At 29.0% G+C, this 15,778-nt stretch overlaps 1 protein-coding gene across 7 annotated transcripts in view; it reads left to right on the forward strand.

Moving 5' to 3' along the window:
* The window catches only part of LOC126743407 (uncharacterized), a 527,051-nt gene that overhangs the window by 435,376 nt on the left and 75,897 nt on the right, over positions 1-15,778 (forward strand). For all 7 annotated transcript variants that reach the window (XR_007662858.1, XM_050450485.1, XM_050450488.1 and 4 more), the window contains one exon: positions 14,552-14,629. Coding sequence is in view for 6 of the 7 variants with exons in the window: in XM_050450485.1 (XP_050306442.1) it covers positions 14,552-14,629 (78 nt within the window). In the remaining variant the exon portion in view is untranslated. The remainder of the gene's footprint in view (positions 1-14,551; positions 14,630-15,778) is intronic.

A 15,778-nucleotide genomic window follows, 5' to 3' on the forward strand; every position in this document is an offset into this window, starting at 1 on the left:
AGCCATATTTGTAAGTGTTAAGAAAAGTATTGCTATGACAAGCATTTTTAACTCAAGTTTGATATTTCTAATCAAAATATCTTCTATTTAATTATCGTATGTGGTTATAAAAAATCTTATTCTCCTCGTGTCATTTATTAACGACCACTTTATCACTATCATATTTGGTGTCATCGCACCTTACTATCTTAACTTCTTTAAAAAACCTGCGGGTATAGATCCTTCCACTAATATTTTATTTTGCTGTTAATTTGTCAAAGGTACTACTGAAAGTGCTGCCACCGGTACCTCATGTTTCTTGGTGGAGGAAACTATAATTTTTGTCACTGGCGGACGCAACCGTGATAAGATCCAAAACATTTTTGCCCGACAAAATCAATAATTTAACCTCCAAAGCATGTAATTTCAATAGGATGGATTAACTTACAAAACTCGGGATACAATAAATGTTTTATGAACGATATTTCCGGAAAGTTTAATCTCACAGTTTGGTTGAGTTATTTGGCTCCCAGGCTTGTACTTTTTACGGAGGTTTATGAAAAACTTGAGTTAAGAGTAAAGCATCTAAGGAACAATATTGTGAAAGCGATTTACAATATTTCTCCCGAAACCTACAAAAGTGTTAAAGGAAAATGTAATTAAGATAGATCAGGTTTCTACGGCTTTAACAGTTTTAACAAACAAAATTGTACTAAAATCAGCTTCTTATTTCCAAAAAAAACTAACAAAAAGTTCTGTTTCCCGCCCTGCTTCCAAAAGATAAAGTTATGACATTTTATTTAATAAATTAGCATGGTGTGCAAAATAATGCACAACTGTATGCATATCGAATAAATTAGGATAATGGATGATTATTTATTTTTTAACTTTATTTTAAATAAGTGATTTGAGTACATAATTGCTTTAAACCATTCAATGGAGAATACAACTTTTTGAACAAAATCGTTAAAAAAGTAAGCCTCTGACAATTTTATAAATGTGTCAAAGACTTTGATACGGTTTCTTTTTTTAGAACTAGTGAATTAGGGTACAGTATTTACAAAAAAATCAATTGTAAGGAGCCAACCTTGCAGTAATTTTACATACAGGCTGGCACATTGAAATCGAACAAGGCAATTATAGGCAGGCCATTTTTAAAAAACGCTTGGAGCTATGGATTTTATTTATGAGAGAGATGTTTAATAACACAATCACGATTAAGTTTTAATAAGATTTTAGGAATGGTATTACTCCTTTCTAAGAAGTGATACCCCTCTCCTTTTCATCCCTCTCCTAAATATCAACCGATCTTTTTTTTTTTTAAATTTCTTTGAAAACTGTTTTGTTTTTGATGGGTTATCCTGTATATATATATATATATATATATATATATATATATATATATATATATATATATATATATGTATATATATATCTTATATATATATATTATTTATATTATGTATATATATTTTAAGTAGTTTGTGAACATACTTGATTGCCTGTTTCGAATCATCAAACTAAAATCAGGTCAGAAGAGGCAAACTGATCTTCTTTCTTGACTAGAAGAAAAGCTTAACGATATTTTTAATATTTTTCTTAAATATTTTGGTCCTTACCTTTTTAATTTAGCCCCACTCAGCATCAGGCGAATAAATAGTAAAAATCCCTTAAGCATGTTTCTAAAAGCCTAATTGGGCATACTAATTTATATATTTTTTCTAGTTTAATGTAAGATATACAAATCTCGAAGTCCTTTAAGAAACATTTAGTTTGATAAGTTTATTTATGACCTAAAGATATATTTTACTTGTTAGGTGCCACTTTACTTATTATTTAGGTGCAGATTAAAAATAATTTATTATTTTTTAATTTAACAATTTTTTTTAACATACCCTTTATACATATACTTATTATGGTCTTATAATTAGTATTTTATATATTTCTATCTTTATGGAATATGGTTGATTCTACTAGTCGGAAAAAAGATAACTCTTATATCACTCCCAGGAAAAAGGCATGAGTTTACAATAGTAATAATAAAAATAATAATAATAATAATAAATGTCTTTATTCAAAATTTACAGATGTAGTTAACAATAATAACATTCTACAATTAAAAACCCGAGAAGCAAGGTGCAGTCTAGCTAAAACAGCTACTCTACTGAACCCTACTCAACGGTCATAAACGTAAGCTACAATATAAAGATTAACTCTATTAAATTCATTAAATACCCAAATATAGAACAATATATATATAATATGGCTTTAAAATTTAAATAAATATTAAATATATATATATATATATATATATATATATATATATATATATATATATATATAATAAATATATATATATATATATATATACATATATAAATGTATCTCTTGTGTGAACGTTTGAACGAGGAACAAATTTATTTCGTAAGGTGGAGGGAAGAGAGGGGTTCAAGAAAACTTTAAATAAAAATTACCCAAGTGTAACTCTCTACGCCTGTCCATCCTCAACCAGTTAAGCTCTTTAAATGTGTGTGAAATGTTATCGTATTTTCGTAATCCAAATATTAGCCGTGAGCAAGTCTTTTGAACTTTTTGAATTTTTATCTGCAATGTCTAAGCAAGGACCATAAATAAAATCATAGTAGTTGAAGTTGGACAGGAGCAGAGACTCACAAAGCATTTTCCTCAAATAAAAACTAAGAACCCGACGACTATTATATAAAATTTTCAACGATAAAAATGACTTCGGAATTAACAATTTAACATATTCGCGAAACCTCAAATCAGTATCCAAGACCATGCCTAAATTTTTTGCACGATCCAACTTGGGAAGAGGAACACCATTTAATAAGATATTTAAATTATTTTTAAGAAAATCTTTATTAGGTCCATAAATCATAACATTTGATTTAAGTTTTAGATTATGGCAAGAAGAAAGCTGGTTAAGTAAATTTAGGTCATGGTTTATTGAAGATGATGCATGCAAATAATCCTGACGATTGAAGTGAAGATAAACCTGGGTACAAGAATTAACTTCTTCGGAAGAAGAATTATTTGAAAATATTTTTTGAAATCTGTTATGAAGATATGATTTAATTAACATCACCGAACCATCCAGAAGTCCATAAAATTTCAGTTTTATAACTTCGTTAATTTCAAAGCAAAACAGATGAAATTTGGCCCGTCGATATCGTACATACACTTAAAATTCTATTTCTTGTTTTATGTAACATACCTATATACCAAAAATTATTTATTTTACTTAAAAGGCAAAGAAGTTATAGTTGTTCTTTTACCCTAGGCTACCCGATATATAGAAATAGATTTAGTTGCATATAAGAGTTATCTTCTTTTCGGTCAGTGAATTTTCTAAATTATATTATGTAATCTATTAGTTTTTATTCGACTTTTTTAGGAATATTTTAACTGATAAAATAGTAATAAAGTTTATAAAATTGAAAAATAATGCAATGACTCAAGTTAAAACGAATATCCATATCGCTGGCGGCTTGTGGCACCCTAACGGACTAGAAATTACACCTGCCGACCTCCGGCTATGATCATTCCAGGTATAGGGAAGGTGCTTACATGGTTGCCAATGCAAAAATGTATCCTTAAATTATTTCAGTTTTATGACAATAAATGTGATGCTATGGTAGGCCATTTTTTTAGATAGGTGTTATAATAATTAGGATAATATACAATAACAAAAAACGTTCTACAAATAGTTGCGATTAGCAGAGTACCCAACCAAGCTAAACTTTTAATTTTTTGTTATCTAAATAAAAAAAATATTACTATTATTATATGTTTAGTATCGTTTTATTTCTGAAAAACTGAGTGTTATAATTTTCAATATTTTTTTTAAATTTACAAAAAATGTATATTTGTTTAACATTTTGTACACACCTTTTCACCATTAAGGAGCATTCTTTGACGTGAAAGATTTGTTCACCAGTGACGTCGGTAGAGGGCTTTAACTGAACATTTTTGAAGAAAAAAATTGTACGCCTCTAATTTATCAGCCATGTTTACGTAGGCCTGGTATTGAATATTTTGCTTTAAAAAAAACTACATTTTAAATTTTTTTCAATTTTGTTTTAAGGCATTTTACTTTTTATCTTCATTTCATTCTGGCGATATTCATAGTAATGTTTGAGAATTTATTATTGCTTTGTACCTTAGATGTATGAATTTAGATGTTTAGTTAAAACATTGTTGATAGAATCAATTTCTTAACAGCAGATTTCTCCGCGCAATAAATTTTTCTGGTGGCTACTGCTGACCTAAGCTTCACTAGCATATTCTATTAAGGATACTCATTTATCCTTTCCAACAGACCAAACAATTTTTTTTTAACAAAAACGGAAAGTGAGGTCACTTTTGAGATTGACTAATTATGAAATTTCTTTTTTTATCCACACTTTTATCCATTTTAATCTCACAATGTTGAAATTGATTAGACTGGTAAATGGAAATTGGGTAATATAATATAAGACTTTGTATTTTAATTTTTTCCAAAAATATTGGTATATCCAACAAGTATATCCGGTACTTTTCATAAGAACTCCGCGTTGAAAAGAAAAAAGGGTAGATAATTTTTACAGATACTAATTTTTATACGCAATATTTTATGAATATGAAAATGTGATTTTTAATCATTTAAATAGTAGTTAAAAAGATTATATTTTATCTGATGTAATCCAATATAGCTGGAATTTAAAAAATGGTTAGGAGCATTTTAAAAAGGATCTCATTACGCAACTTTCCTATTCCTATTTCCTTCTCCGATCTTGTTTCTTATACGCTTTTGCAATGGTCTTTTTCGAATTTGGGACTTCTTGTAAATAATTTAAATAGGACTGTAAAGTTATAAACATCGGCAACACATTTTCCTTTACTTAAAATTTAAATTTTTACAAAATAAAAAATTATATTTGCCATGTTGGGCGCCAAAGATTTCAAAGTCTGTTATAATTAATTAAATGACTTGTTTTTAAATTAAAAGTTTGATTTAATTTACAGTTTGACGTTATATTTAAGAGGAGATAATATTTTAAATTTCACATATTTCTGCGACTTTAAAGTGTGATCGGATAACGTAGGTATCCCAGCTTTAGTGGTAGATTGATGTCCTATACGACCATAAAACGATATTTATTTGGGTGCAATATACTCACAAAAATAATTTTATTAAGACACTGCTCTTTTCGGAAATTAGCTTGGGATTTACTACCACCAATAAAGTTTACGAATATCCTAAATGTATGCATCTTTTATTTATAACTATAGCCACATCTTAGGTACTTTAAAAGGTAAATATATTAAATTGTTTTTTTACATTACTCAATTAACTAAAAAAAATTGGTTTAATTTGTATTTAATTTAAATACTAGCTCAATAAGACTTTCGTACGAATCTACAAATGATATACAGATGTAGTTGCAAGTTCTGGAATTGAGGTCCGATATGGTGTTTTTCACTTAAAATTTAAATTTAAGAATTATAATTACAAAAGATTTTTTTTTAATTTTAATCCTTTGTGAACTAAAATAAAATTTAGAAATATTTCGTGTATTGATTATTTTTAAGATATATCTACTATGCTGGTTACATGATTTTATCAGAATGTAAATGTGTATCGAAAATAAAAATACGCCTTATGTAAAATATTTTCTACCAGTTCTCATAATCTATAGAAACGGGGTTAAAAAACCCCTCGCTAGGGTATCGATCATTCACCTGCCATCATTCTAGCGAGGGTGAGGCAAAGCCGTGAAAAGTTCCTTTCTTTATTAAGCCAAAGTAATAATCCTGCACCGCTTTTTTAACGGGCTACAAACCTAAATTTCCAAGATATTAATAATAATTTGAAAAGTCGAATAAAAGTTACTTTTATAAAGCTACTTTTGGCTTGGGTCATTAGGTACTTTAAATTATACAGTTAAATTATATACTGCTTTTTAACATTTTTCTTTTAAATTTTACTTTTTTATTGGAATTTTTTAGTTTACATGACATTATAATAGTTTTTTTTATTATAAAAATGTTATCTTTGCGCTTTTCTTTAAATAAATTAAAACATAAGCATATATTGTTTATAAAACTTTTACAAAAGTTCTTGAGAAGCTTTAAAAGCTAGCCACAAAACTATTTGTGACTATACTCCAATTAAACGGTCTCTTTTTCTAAAGGCTATTTAATATTGTAAAACCATTTTAATTATTTTTATTAAATAATTGAAGTCGATTACCTAGATCGTGGTCAGTACAGCAACATTATAATATAACTGTTTCGTTGGCACTGGCTGAATTGTTTGGAAGTTTGGATGTAGATGAATTAACATTATCATTCAGATGGTTGGTGGCTGAAAGATAATTAATTTGATTGTGGCTACGAATTAAACCAAGCATTTTAATTTTAATTATTAGAAAATATTATAGTATCTAAAAGAAAATTGGTATATATTTTAACATAGGATTGACTTTTCAATATCATGTTTTAATAGCTTACCTAAAAAGGATAAAAATGTTACATTAGTTATAAGAAATTTAATGTAATAAAGTACTAATATAATCCTCTGCTGGTCACGTTTGGAGTGGTATATGCTGATATTATTTGGTCACTCGTTTTCATCACAAGTTTTTAAGATTAACTTGTATGATAACTTATAAGTTAGTCTTAAAAACTTACTCAAATCAACTTAATTAATAAGTAGGTTTGGTTTATTTTTTTTTAAATGAGTTGATAGAATGTATTTTGATCGAATCCAGTTTGATCAGTGCGTAAGCAAGTGAAGTAAGCGAAAGTGAGTTGAAAGAGAATGTTTTACTTAATATCACAACTTAATGAATTTTAACTAAATCACGTTAAACTAAATATTAATAGAACCAACCTAAAACAAATCATATTAATAAAATTCTACCAGCTTTTTAAACATACAAAAAATATTCAATCTACTAACGATACCTTAAAAAATCTTTAATAAACGTCACAACGCTATATTTATTTTTAGCAGATTACGCTGTTATCGTTTGCCAGTGACAGATGTCATGATAATAATGAATATTTATTTACCTTGAGTTATATAAATCCCAAGAGAGTGTAACTAATTTATAGAGTTTTTAAGCAAAATATATAGGAAAACTGAAGAATTCAAATAGAGTTCTATCAGTTCTAGTCTATTCTATCCATTGTAATATATAAAATTTAATAAAAAAAAACAAACTACCTTTAATAACTTTGTAAAAAAATAACACGTTGAATTAAATATTCAGAAAAAAAGTAGAATTTTGTATTTACTAAACTTGCTAATATTCGTAAAGCATTTCAAAATACGCTTTGTTATTATGTTACCAATAACTTCATTTCATGAAATTCTACACCCTAGTTACTTATAAGTCTTATAAGTCTAGTTACTTATTTTTTTAACACTGTTGCTATAGTTTAAGGTCGATAAAATATTCAGTATTATCACACATTTTTGCTTAGTGTTCGCTTGTACGCTACTTACCATATACGATGGGGGTTTTCACCTCAAGCAGAAGGGATAATTGACAGAACTAAAAACTCAAAATTTTATTAGACTTCTCCTTATATATCTAACTTAACTGATAATTAACTTAACCTAATTATCTAACCTTATATATTAAACTTATGTGTTTTTTTTAAGTTACTTAAGTTCGTTTTGTCATGAAAGCACTGTGTATGTTTATAATTTATGATAAATTAACAGCAATAAATATCTAAATTAACTTAAAGAAACTAAAAGAAATAATAATAATATTAAATTTATTATCAAGCAGCCATAGTTTTCTTAATAACTACTTTTCGATGTAGCATGTCTGTAAATTCCAAAAATATTATAAATTTTTACCAAAATATATTTACACATATATTAATATTTTTCTAAAAACAAGGCATATTCCATTTTAAACATTTTCATTTTCATTGATTGACTTTTTCTGGATGTTTATTTTGACCTTCCCTCATGCCGTGTAAGTTTTTGTCTTTATAATAGTAATTTTTACAACTTACTTCATTTTTGTATGTGTATTCTACCTTTAGAATATTTCTATCTAGCAGACCTAGATCTAGCAAATCATTTCGTAATAAAACTGAAATCTTCTATATTTCTGGTATATCGCCTTTGGTAAGTTTTCGGAGGATTACATTTTATAAGAGTAAAACTTTGGCACACTTCTTAACGCTGAAGGCTGGTTCTTCTTCTTCCCTAGCTACCTGTCTCAAAGAGACATGAAGATTGTCTTAAATAGGGAGAAGCATAATAATCTTGATTTCTTCACTTGCTCACGTTAAAAAAAGTTATTGGGATGAAAAGATACCTTATGATGTGTGCAATTTGTGTAATCGATCAGGATACTTCACTCTGAGATAATGAAGAGTTTCATTTCGATGATAACCCTCAGTTCGAAAAAAATATACTGGGTGGTGCGTCGCCGAGCGGAATATAGAAAATCCCATGTAAATTTTAAGGCGGTCAATTATTGGCTTCCCTGTAAATTTTACAGAAAAAAATTAAGATAACTTTTTGAAGAGAATAATCTGGCAACCCCTTGTGCAAAGTTTCAAAATTTTAATAAGCGAATCTTGAATTATTCAATTAAATATAATTGATGTAATTGCAAAATTACTAAATTTTCGGTTTAGGTAAAACCGGACACCAGCCACCAGCAAATAATTTGTTATAAGGCTTTGTCAAATCTGACATACAGCCGAATACAAGAAATGTTTTTTTTTTCGTTTTATAAATCTCACAACCATACATTTAAAGTAAGACACGTAAACATTACTTTTTTATCTAAACTTTTATTTAATATAACGATGAAGATAAACCAATAACAATTATTATTATCAATTATTAACTAAGTATGATAAAATTATTAAAAAAATAATTTTATCATACTTAGAATTTAATTAAACCAGTAGCAGTATCTGAAATATTTTCAATTTATTTTCCCATCAAGCCTATCTGGTCCATTTCAACCATTAAACCTATTGTTAGTAAATTCGAGTCCAAAGACATTGCAGTAAATAATTGTAAATGTTTAACTCCGAAGATCAAAAATAGATCCGAAAAAAGAGTGAACAGAACTCTTAATATTTTACTAAGTGTGGAAAAATAGAATAAAATAAAATAAAATACAATAACTTTTTTAAAAATAATAGAAAAAACATCAATTAATCAAATGTTCAAACAACCCCCCATTAACAGCTAAACAATATCCTAACCGATCATAAAATTCATTTCTAACGTTACTAAGTTGATATTGGGAAATTTTATTACATTCTAACGAAATAGCGTTTTGTAACTGGTTTAGATTCTCAAATTTTACACTTTTATAAATGACATTTTTTAAATGACCCCAAAAAAAGAAGTCATTCGGTGAAAGATCAGGTGACCTGGCTGGCCAAAGTATCCGGTACCGTGGACTAAATATATTGCCGTTAAAAGCATTTTCCAAGCATTCTCTAACATACGGGCATTATGGGCTGGGCAACCATCCATTTGGTACTATCGTGCCAAAAAAAAACTGGGACAGCAAAATCTTCTAAATCTCTTGGTCTATTAGAATAATATATTTTGATGTTGTCAAAATTAATTTAATTTTGTAATAGCCGCGTCAACAAAATCGTTATTTCAAAATGTCTGCATTATCTTCTCAACAAAAAGCGATAATATACACTCGTCTGATGGATGGAGTTCCTATAAGAGGAATCGCAGAAGAATTGGGCATTACTCAAAATACCGTTTCCTTAGCTAAGGCAAAAATTGCAGAATATGGAGCTATTGTAAGAAATCCAGGTTTTGGTCAACAAAAAATTTCAAATGGCTTTCAAGATAGAGAGTTAGTTGGCATTCTAAGAAACAATCCGTTTGAAACAGAAATAAAGGCGAAAGAAGACACGCATTTTCCTAGTTCTGCTAATACAGCTCGTAGTAGGATAAGAAATTCGGGAATTAAAGAAGCCGTGCAACAAATAAAATATTTTTGACTGAAGCAAACAAACAGAGAACCTTTGAAGAATCTTCGTACTAACCATCTTATTTTCCTCCACACTCAGTAGAATATTAAGAGCTCTGTTTTCTCTTTCTTCGGCTCTATTTTCGATATCCAGTTGAACATTTACAATTATTTATTACGGTACCTTTGGACTCGAAATTATTGACAATACGTTTAATAGTTGAAATGGACGGAATAAGCTTGGTGGGGAAATAAACTGAAAACATTTCAGATACTGCTCTAAAGCTGTTTCCCGCATAATGCCACTTAATTATGGCTATTTTTTCGTCGATTGAATAAATCATACTTGTTTTCAAACATCGACTGTCACTGATTTATTGACACTTTTCCTCACGTCAGTGACAATATTCACTTTACTGATGCCTGTTTGGTTTTACCTGAACCGAAAATTTGCTAATTTTGCAATTGTACTTAATTGAATAATTCAAGTTTCCCCTATTAAAATTTTTTGAAATGCCAGATTGGTCTCTTCAAAAAAATTATCCTACATTTTTTCTATAAAATGTACAGGGAAGCCAATAATTGACCCCCTTAAAATTGACATGGGTTTTCCTATGTTCCGCTCGGCGACGCACCACCCGGTATAAACCAATACCTTTTGACGGTCCTCTTTAAAAGTGCATATTATCAAACTGAGTTAAAGTAGTTTTTTTCATTCCTCGAATCAGATAATGTATGCTAAAATCTTCTAAATGTCATTTAAGTAATAGTAGGTGAACTCATATCCCAGACTTCGGAGTTATCTTTGATTTGCTGAAATCCAAATTAAAGAATAATAATTCTAAACCTCCCTAAATATAGTTATAAAGGATTATTAAGTTATAGAAGATTTGCAGGTTTAGAATAATATACTTGGTATTTTTTTATATTTAATTTATTATTATTACGTATAATATTTAACTATTACAGGACACATCACACAAAACTTTTTATCATCATATAAAAAGTTTTTATTGCAAACTAAAAATAACGTCAATGTTTTTCAGAACAAGCACCCAATTATTTGTTGTCAATTTTTTTTCTAAGAGACAGGCTCGTACGTAGTAGATACCTGCCCAAAATATGTTCCTTACAAAATATACAGGTGGCTTTACGTCATTATGTATCAAATGATATAAGCATGAAAGAAAAAAAAACGGTCCCTAGATCCCGCATATGCCGGCGCCGTCACCGCTCTCAAGGTGCCTGCCTAATGCTAGAGAACGTTAAACTAGATATTGAACAGCTGATACATAATGTATATTTTTACGGCACGTTTTATGCCTTACTACCTTAGAACAGGTGCAATTTACACTTTAAACACACCTGTTTCTAGGCAACCGTTGCTCGTTGCTCTCCCGCGGGTTCATGCACTACTAAACCAGAAGCCGGAAACATGTTTTCATGATATGTAATTATTATAAGGTTTGTATTAAAAATATATAAATAAAACATGTTGTGTGTAATACTATAATTATGCTAGTATATACTGGGTGTATCACACTAATGGCAAAATCTGTTGAAATACAAATGAACGTAGGGTAAAAGGGGGTAATTTGGAATGCCTTTAATTTAAAAGATTTTTAAACTTTTGTAAAAAGTTGTTAGTTTTGACCATAAAACATGACCTACAGATAATTTGGAACAAGTAATTTTGTTTCAAAATCACTTACGTACTCATAGGTACTATATCTTAGGTATTTCAAACAGAAAAAATAAACAAAAGCAGCAAACGTATACTTGCGAAAGTCGCAAATATACATTTTGATTTTGTAACGAGCCTATTCAGTACACGGGTGCCCAATCACACATGATGCAGATAACCTCTGAAATATTCACCAAATAAAAAAAAGCACTTTGCTTCTTCCCCCGTGGGTGATCTTGGTTCCTCAAACTACTCCGTTTCATCTGTAAAATTATATATGTATGTAACTTGCACTTGTGTCATCTTTCTTCTTGGGTAAGTTTCCTTTTTTGTGTATCAAATTTTTCTTAGGCTTTCTACTTTCCTTAGATTTAGTTTTTCTCGTTTCGCTTTTTTTGCCTCAGATTTCTCTGACTCTCTTTAAATTTACAAATTTGATATAATTGTAGATTTTGATTCTTTATGGCCACGGTTCCTTTATTTTTATTTTCTGTTGCAATATCAAAGAAAATTACAAGTTTTGAACTATTTTCTTTTGACCTCTCTTAATGCAAACATATTGAAGAAGAAAGAGCCACTTTCTTCTTCCTGGGTCTCACAACTGAAAAGTTTTAAATATTTCTGCTTCTCTTTCAGTAGAATTTGCAACTAGATAAATTATAACATTACAAGCATATCTGTTAAATGCGAAGATATCCGCGATACTATTTTGTGTAGCCATTTCACCAGTGAAATTTTTAATAAACTCTTAACATAGATATCCCAAATTATAATTATTATTCCAATATATTTTACTTTTCTCTATTTATTAACAATAAAGTGTAAAATTTTAAAGAACTTTGCCAAGGTTCTGTTTCTTGATCTGTCCATGTGAACCTGTTGTTTGAAAACTCCCTTAAGAAAATAATCTAAACTTATCAGATCTGAAGATCTAGGTGGCTAATTTATTAAGGGCACACCAGCCTCTCCACCTGGTTGTAAAATTTGTTATTTATTAAATAAGATTACTCCAATAACCTGGTAAAATCAGGAAGAATGCAGTCAACCACATTGAAGTTAAGTTGCTATTACTAATTTTCGAAAATCTAGACTACACAAAGTCACCGTCTCAAAAAATATTTTTTTGTTTAAAAAGATCAGATCTTAAAGATATTAGGGCTACAAGCGACACAACGGTTTCAGGTTACATTAAACACACTCTAGATATGAATGAATGCATATCCTTATTGAAAAGGAATATTGAGCTTCAATTTGATTTAAATTAAACTATATTTGGTTTTTGATGTTTTATTTTTCTTTCTAGGTCATATAAATCATAAATTTAACCGCGTTTGATATTTTATGTAAATTCAAAATCAATATCCAGTTTTTATATCGTGATGAATTATAAAAATCGTAAAATAGAAAACCATATAGAGATATTTTATTTAATGGCAAGATAATTTATATGTTTTGAATAGATCTGCATATTTTAATGGATCGATTATTAATAAAATGGAAAAATAACCATGAAAATAAAATAATAATAAATTTTGTCCGTAAATTATATACGATAGCTTTATTTAGGAGCCTTGTTAGAATTGACTTTTTAAACGCAAGCTATTTAATATATTATTATTATTAATAATTTTGAAAATATATTATAAAATTTTAAATAAATACATTTAATTACAATTATATGATTTTATTTAATAAATAAATTAAATGTAATATTTTAATATTTATCACTCTAATTTTTTTAGTAACATATGATTGAAATAGATAAAGTCACTATCTGAAATATTTTTAGTCTATGATAATAGTTAACGTACATTTTTTGGTTACTATATAACGATGTGTATTGTGATATCGAAATTGAGATATTAACTTAGACAGTAATTATAACTAAAAAAATAAATAGATGTAAATGAAGCTTTTAATAGCATTGATACATGTCTAGTATATTATATTTACGGTTAAATAAGTCGCTTTTTTACACTGAGTCAGTGGGCCGTTTTGTATCAAGATGAACGAAATATGCCGAACATAAAATGCATTTGATATGATATTTGAAAGAAGCACGCCTGAGCATTGGATATATAATATAGTCAGTATCTTCCTCCTCCCAATGCTCCTGGCATAGTAACCAAAAGCATTCCGGGTTATCCACAATACCAAGGGATATCTACAATTCGAATATCACTTCTCTGTAAGAGCGGTACTTGCTTGGTAAGACATTTAGAGGACACTTCTAAGTATCATTGAACTGTCTGTCTTATGCCAGAAGTAGCCGTCCATTTCCAGAGGATCTCTCTATCAGACTCTTTATTGATGAGGTAGTAGCTACATATTTCGCTATGCCGATTATATGTTTAGGGCCGACTGGCATCCCAGTCCAGTAAAGGAATGCCATTTCTCGTTACCAGTAATTGTGGGGAATTAGGTAACCGGGTAAGTTAAACCCTGCAGCCTTCTTCACCTGTTTCTCTGGGACCTTTATAAACTTCAGTACAACCTTGCAGCTGAACTTTCCAACCGAAATAGCCTTAATGTCGGCTCTGCTATCAGAGCAAATTGATACGACTTTATTGCAGATCTGAGAATTCTTAGATGTATATTGTTATAAAAATACTATAAAACAAATTTTATACGTTATTAAAACATGTTTTAGTTTTAGTTTTTTAAAAAGTAAACCGTCAGCGGGATTTCAATTTATGAAGTTTTCATCTATCTATTATAGTCTTCCGTTATGATATTTCAGGAAATGAAATCAGTTCACCTATTTTTATTGGAATTTTTATCAATCTAATTAGAGTAAATTTAAATCTCATTCAACTTACTTCATAAGGTTTTCATGTCAAAAAAGCATAAAGGCAAAGAGATAAACGAGTAAAAATAATATATTTTCTTTTTTATTTTTCAGGTCCGAACATTATTTGTAAGCGGTCTCCCCATGGATGCCAAGCCTCGTGAATTATACCTTCTATTTAGGGCGTACGAGGTAAGTTCACATTCGCATCAATTTTTATTACACCTTACTAGCGTTCCTTACCAGCGTAAATAAAAATGACCTGGTTCCCATTTATTGTATCTAATATGGTTTTATATGTCTCGAACTTTCTGAGTGGCTATAGAGAGTTTATTTGAAAAATGAAATAGCCTTACAAATTTTAGTAGTTCTTACTTATTACAACCAATATTATGTTTTATAGGTCGTTAACAATAATACCACAGTCAGTATCGTATAATGTTGCGAGACATTGTTAAAGACATTGTCACGTGTTTAAATCAAAAGAGTTTATTAAAGCAGATCAGTAGTATCTCATAGATACTAGATATTTCAAAATCATTTGATTAAGTTGGTCAATATAAGGTTAACCATTGAGATTTCGATTTTTCAACCATAAAAAGTACAAAGGTTAGTTTAATTAATTGGGGCACAATAATGTAATTTAATGCTTATTAAAAGTTGTTTAAAAACCTATAAAATTCCGAATATTTTTGGAGAAATCTGAAAAATGTTATCAATCAAATGTCTCAATCACGAACATTCTAAAAAGCCAAACAAGAATTTTCTAAAAATTTCATCAGATACTTCGCAAGAACCTAGTTTTATCTATAATTAATCAAAATAACGATCAAGCCAGTTAAATTTTAAAACATGCTTTCACATTCAACATTTCTATATAGTTTTTTGACTTAGCTACTATTACAGCTGTGTTACAAATTTCTTACTGACTGATGAACTATCAAGTGCTTTTACGTGCTGATGAATTGTTGATTTAAATATTATAGTAAGTAAAATAATTTAGCCATATCTTGGACACGTACAATCATTATCAGGTAGAAGGATGAATTATGGATCTATATTTTCAATGAATGGGATAATATGTGATTCAAGAGCTTTAATGATGTACATATGTGTTATTCGGTATCCCCTTTATTTTCGCTTAATTATTACATTTTTCTTGAAACAAATATCTTTCTCTAGGATCTGCAGGGATCAAAGAGAATATTCTAGGTGACCAGCTACCCCTTTGCATTTTACTTTACGATTTTATCTAGTTTGAATATTAACCCTTATATTTGCCGTCAATGATAATCCATCTTGCGGTTTCTTTCATCATCAAAGGAGCCGCTGCCGGAGCCT

This window comes from Anthonomus grandis, chromosome 12, assembly GCF_022605725.1.
Source record: "Anthonomus grandis grandis chromosome 12, icAntGran1.3, whole genome shotgun sequence".
In the NCBI taxonomy this organism is placed as follows: domain Eukaryota; kingdom Metazoa; phylum Arthropoda; class Insecta; order Coleoptera; family Curculionidae; genus Anthonomus; species Anthonomus grandis.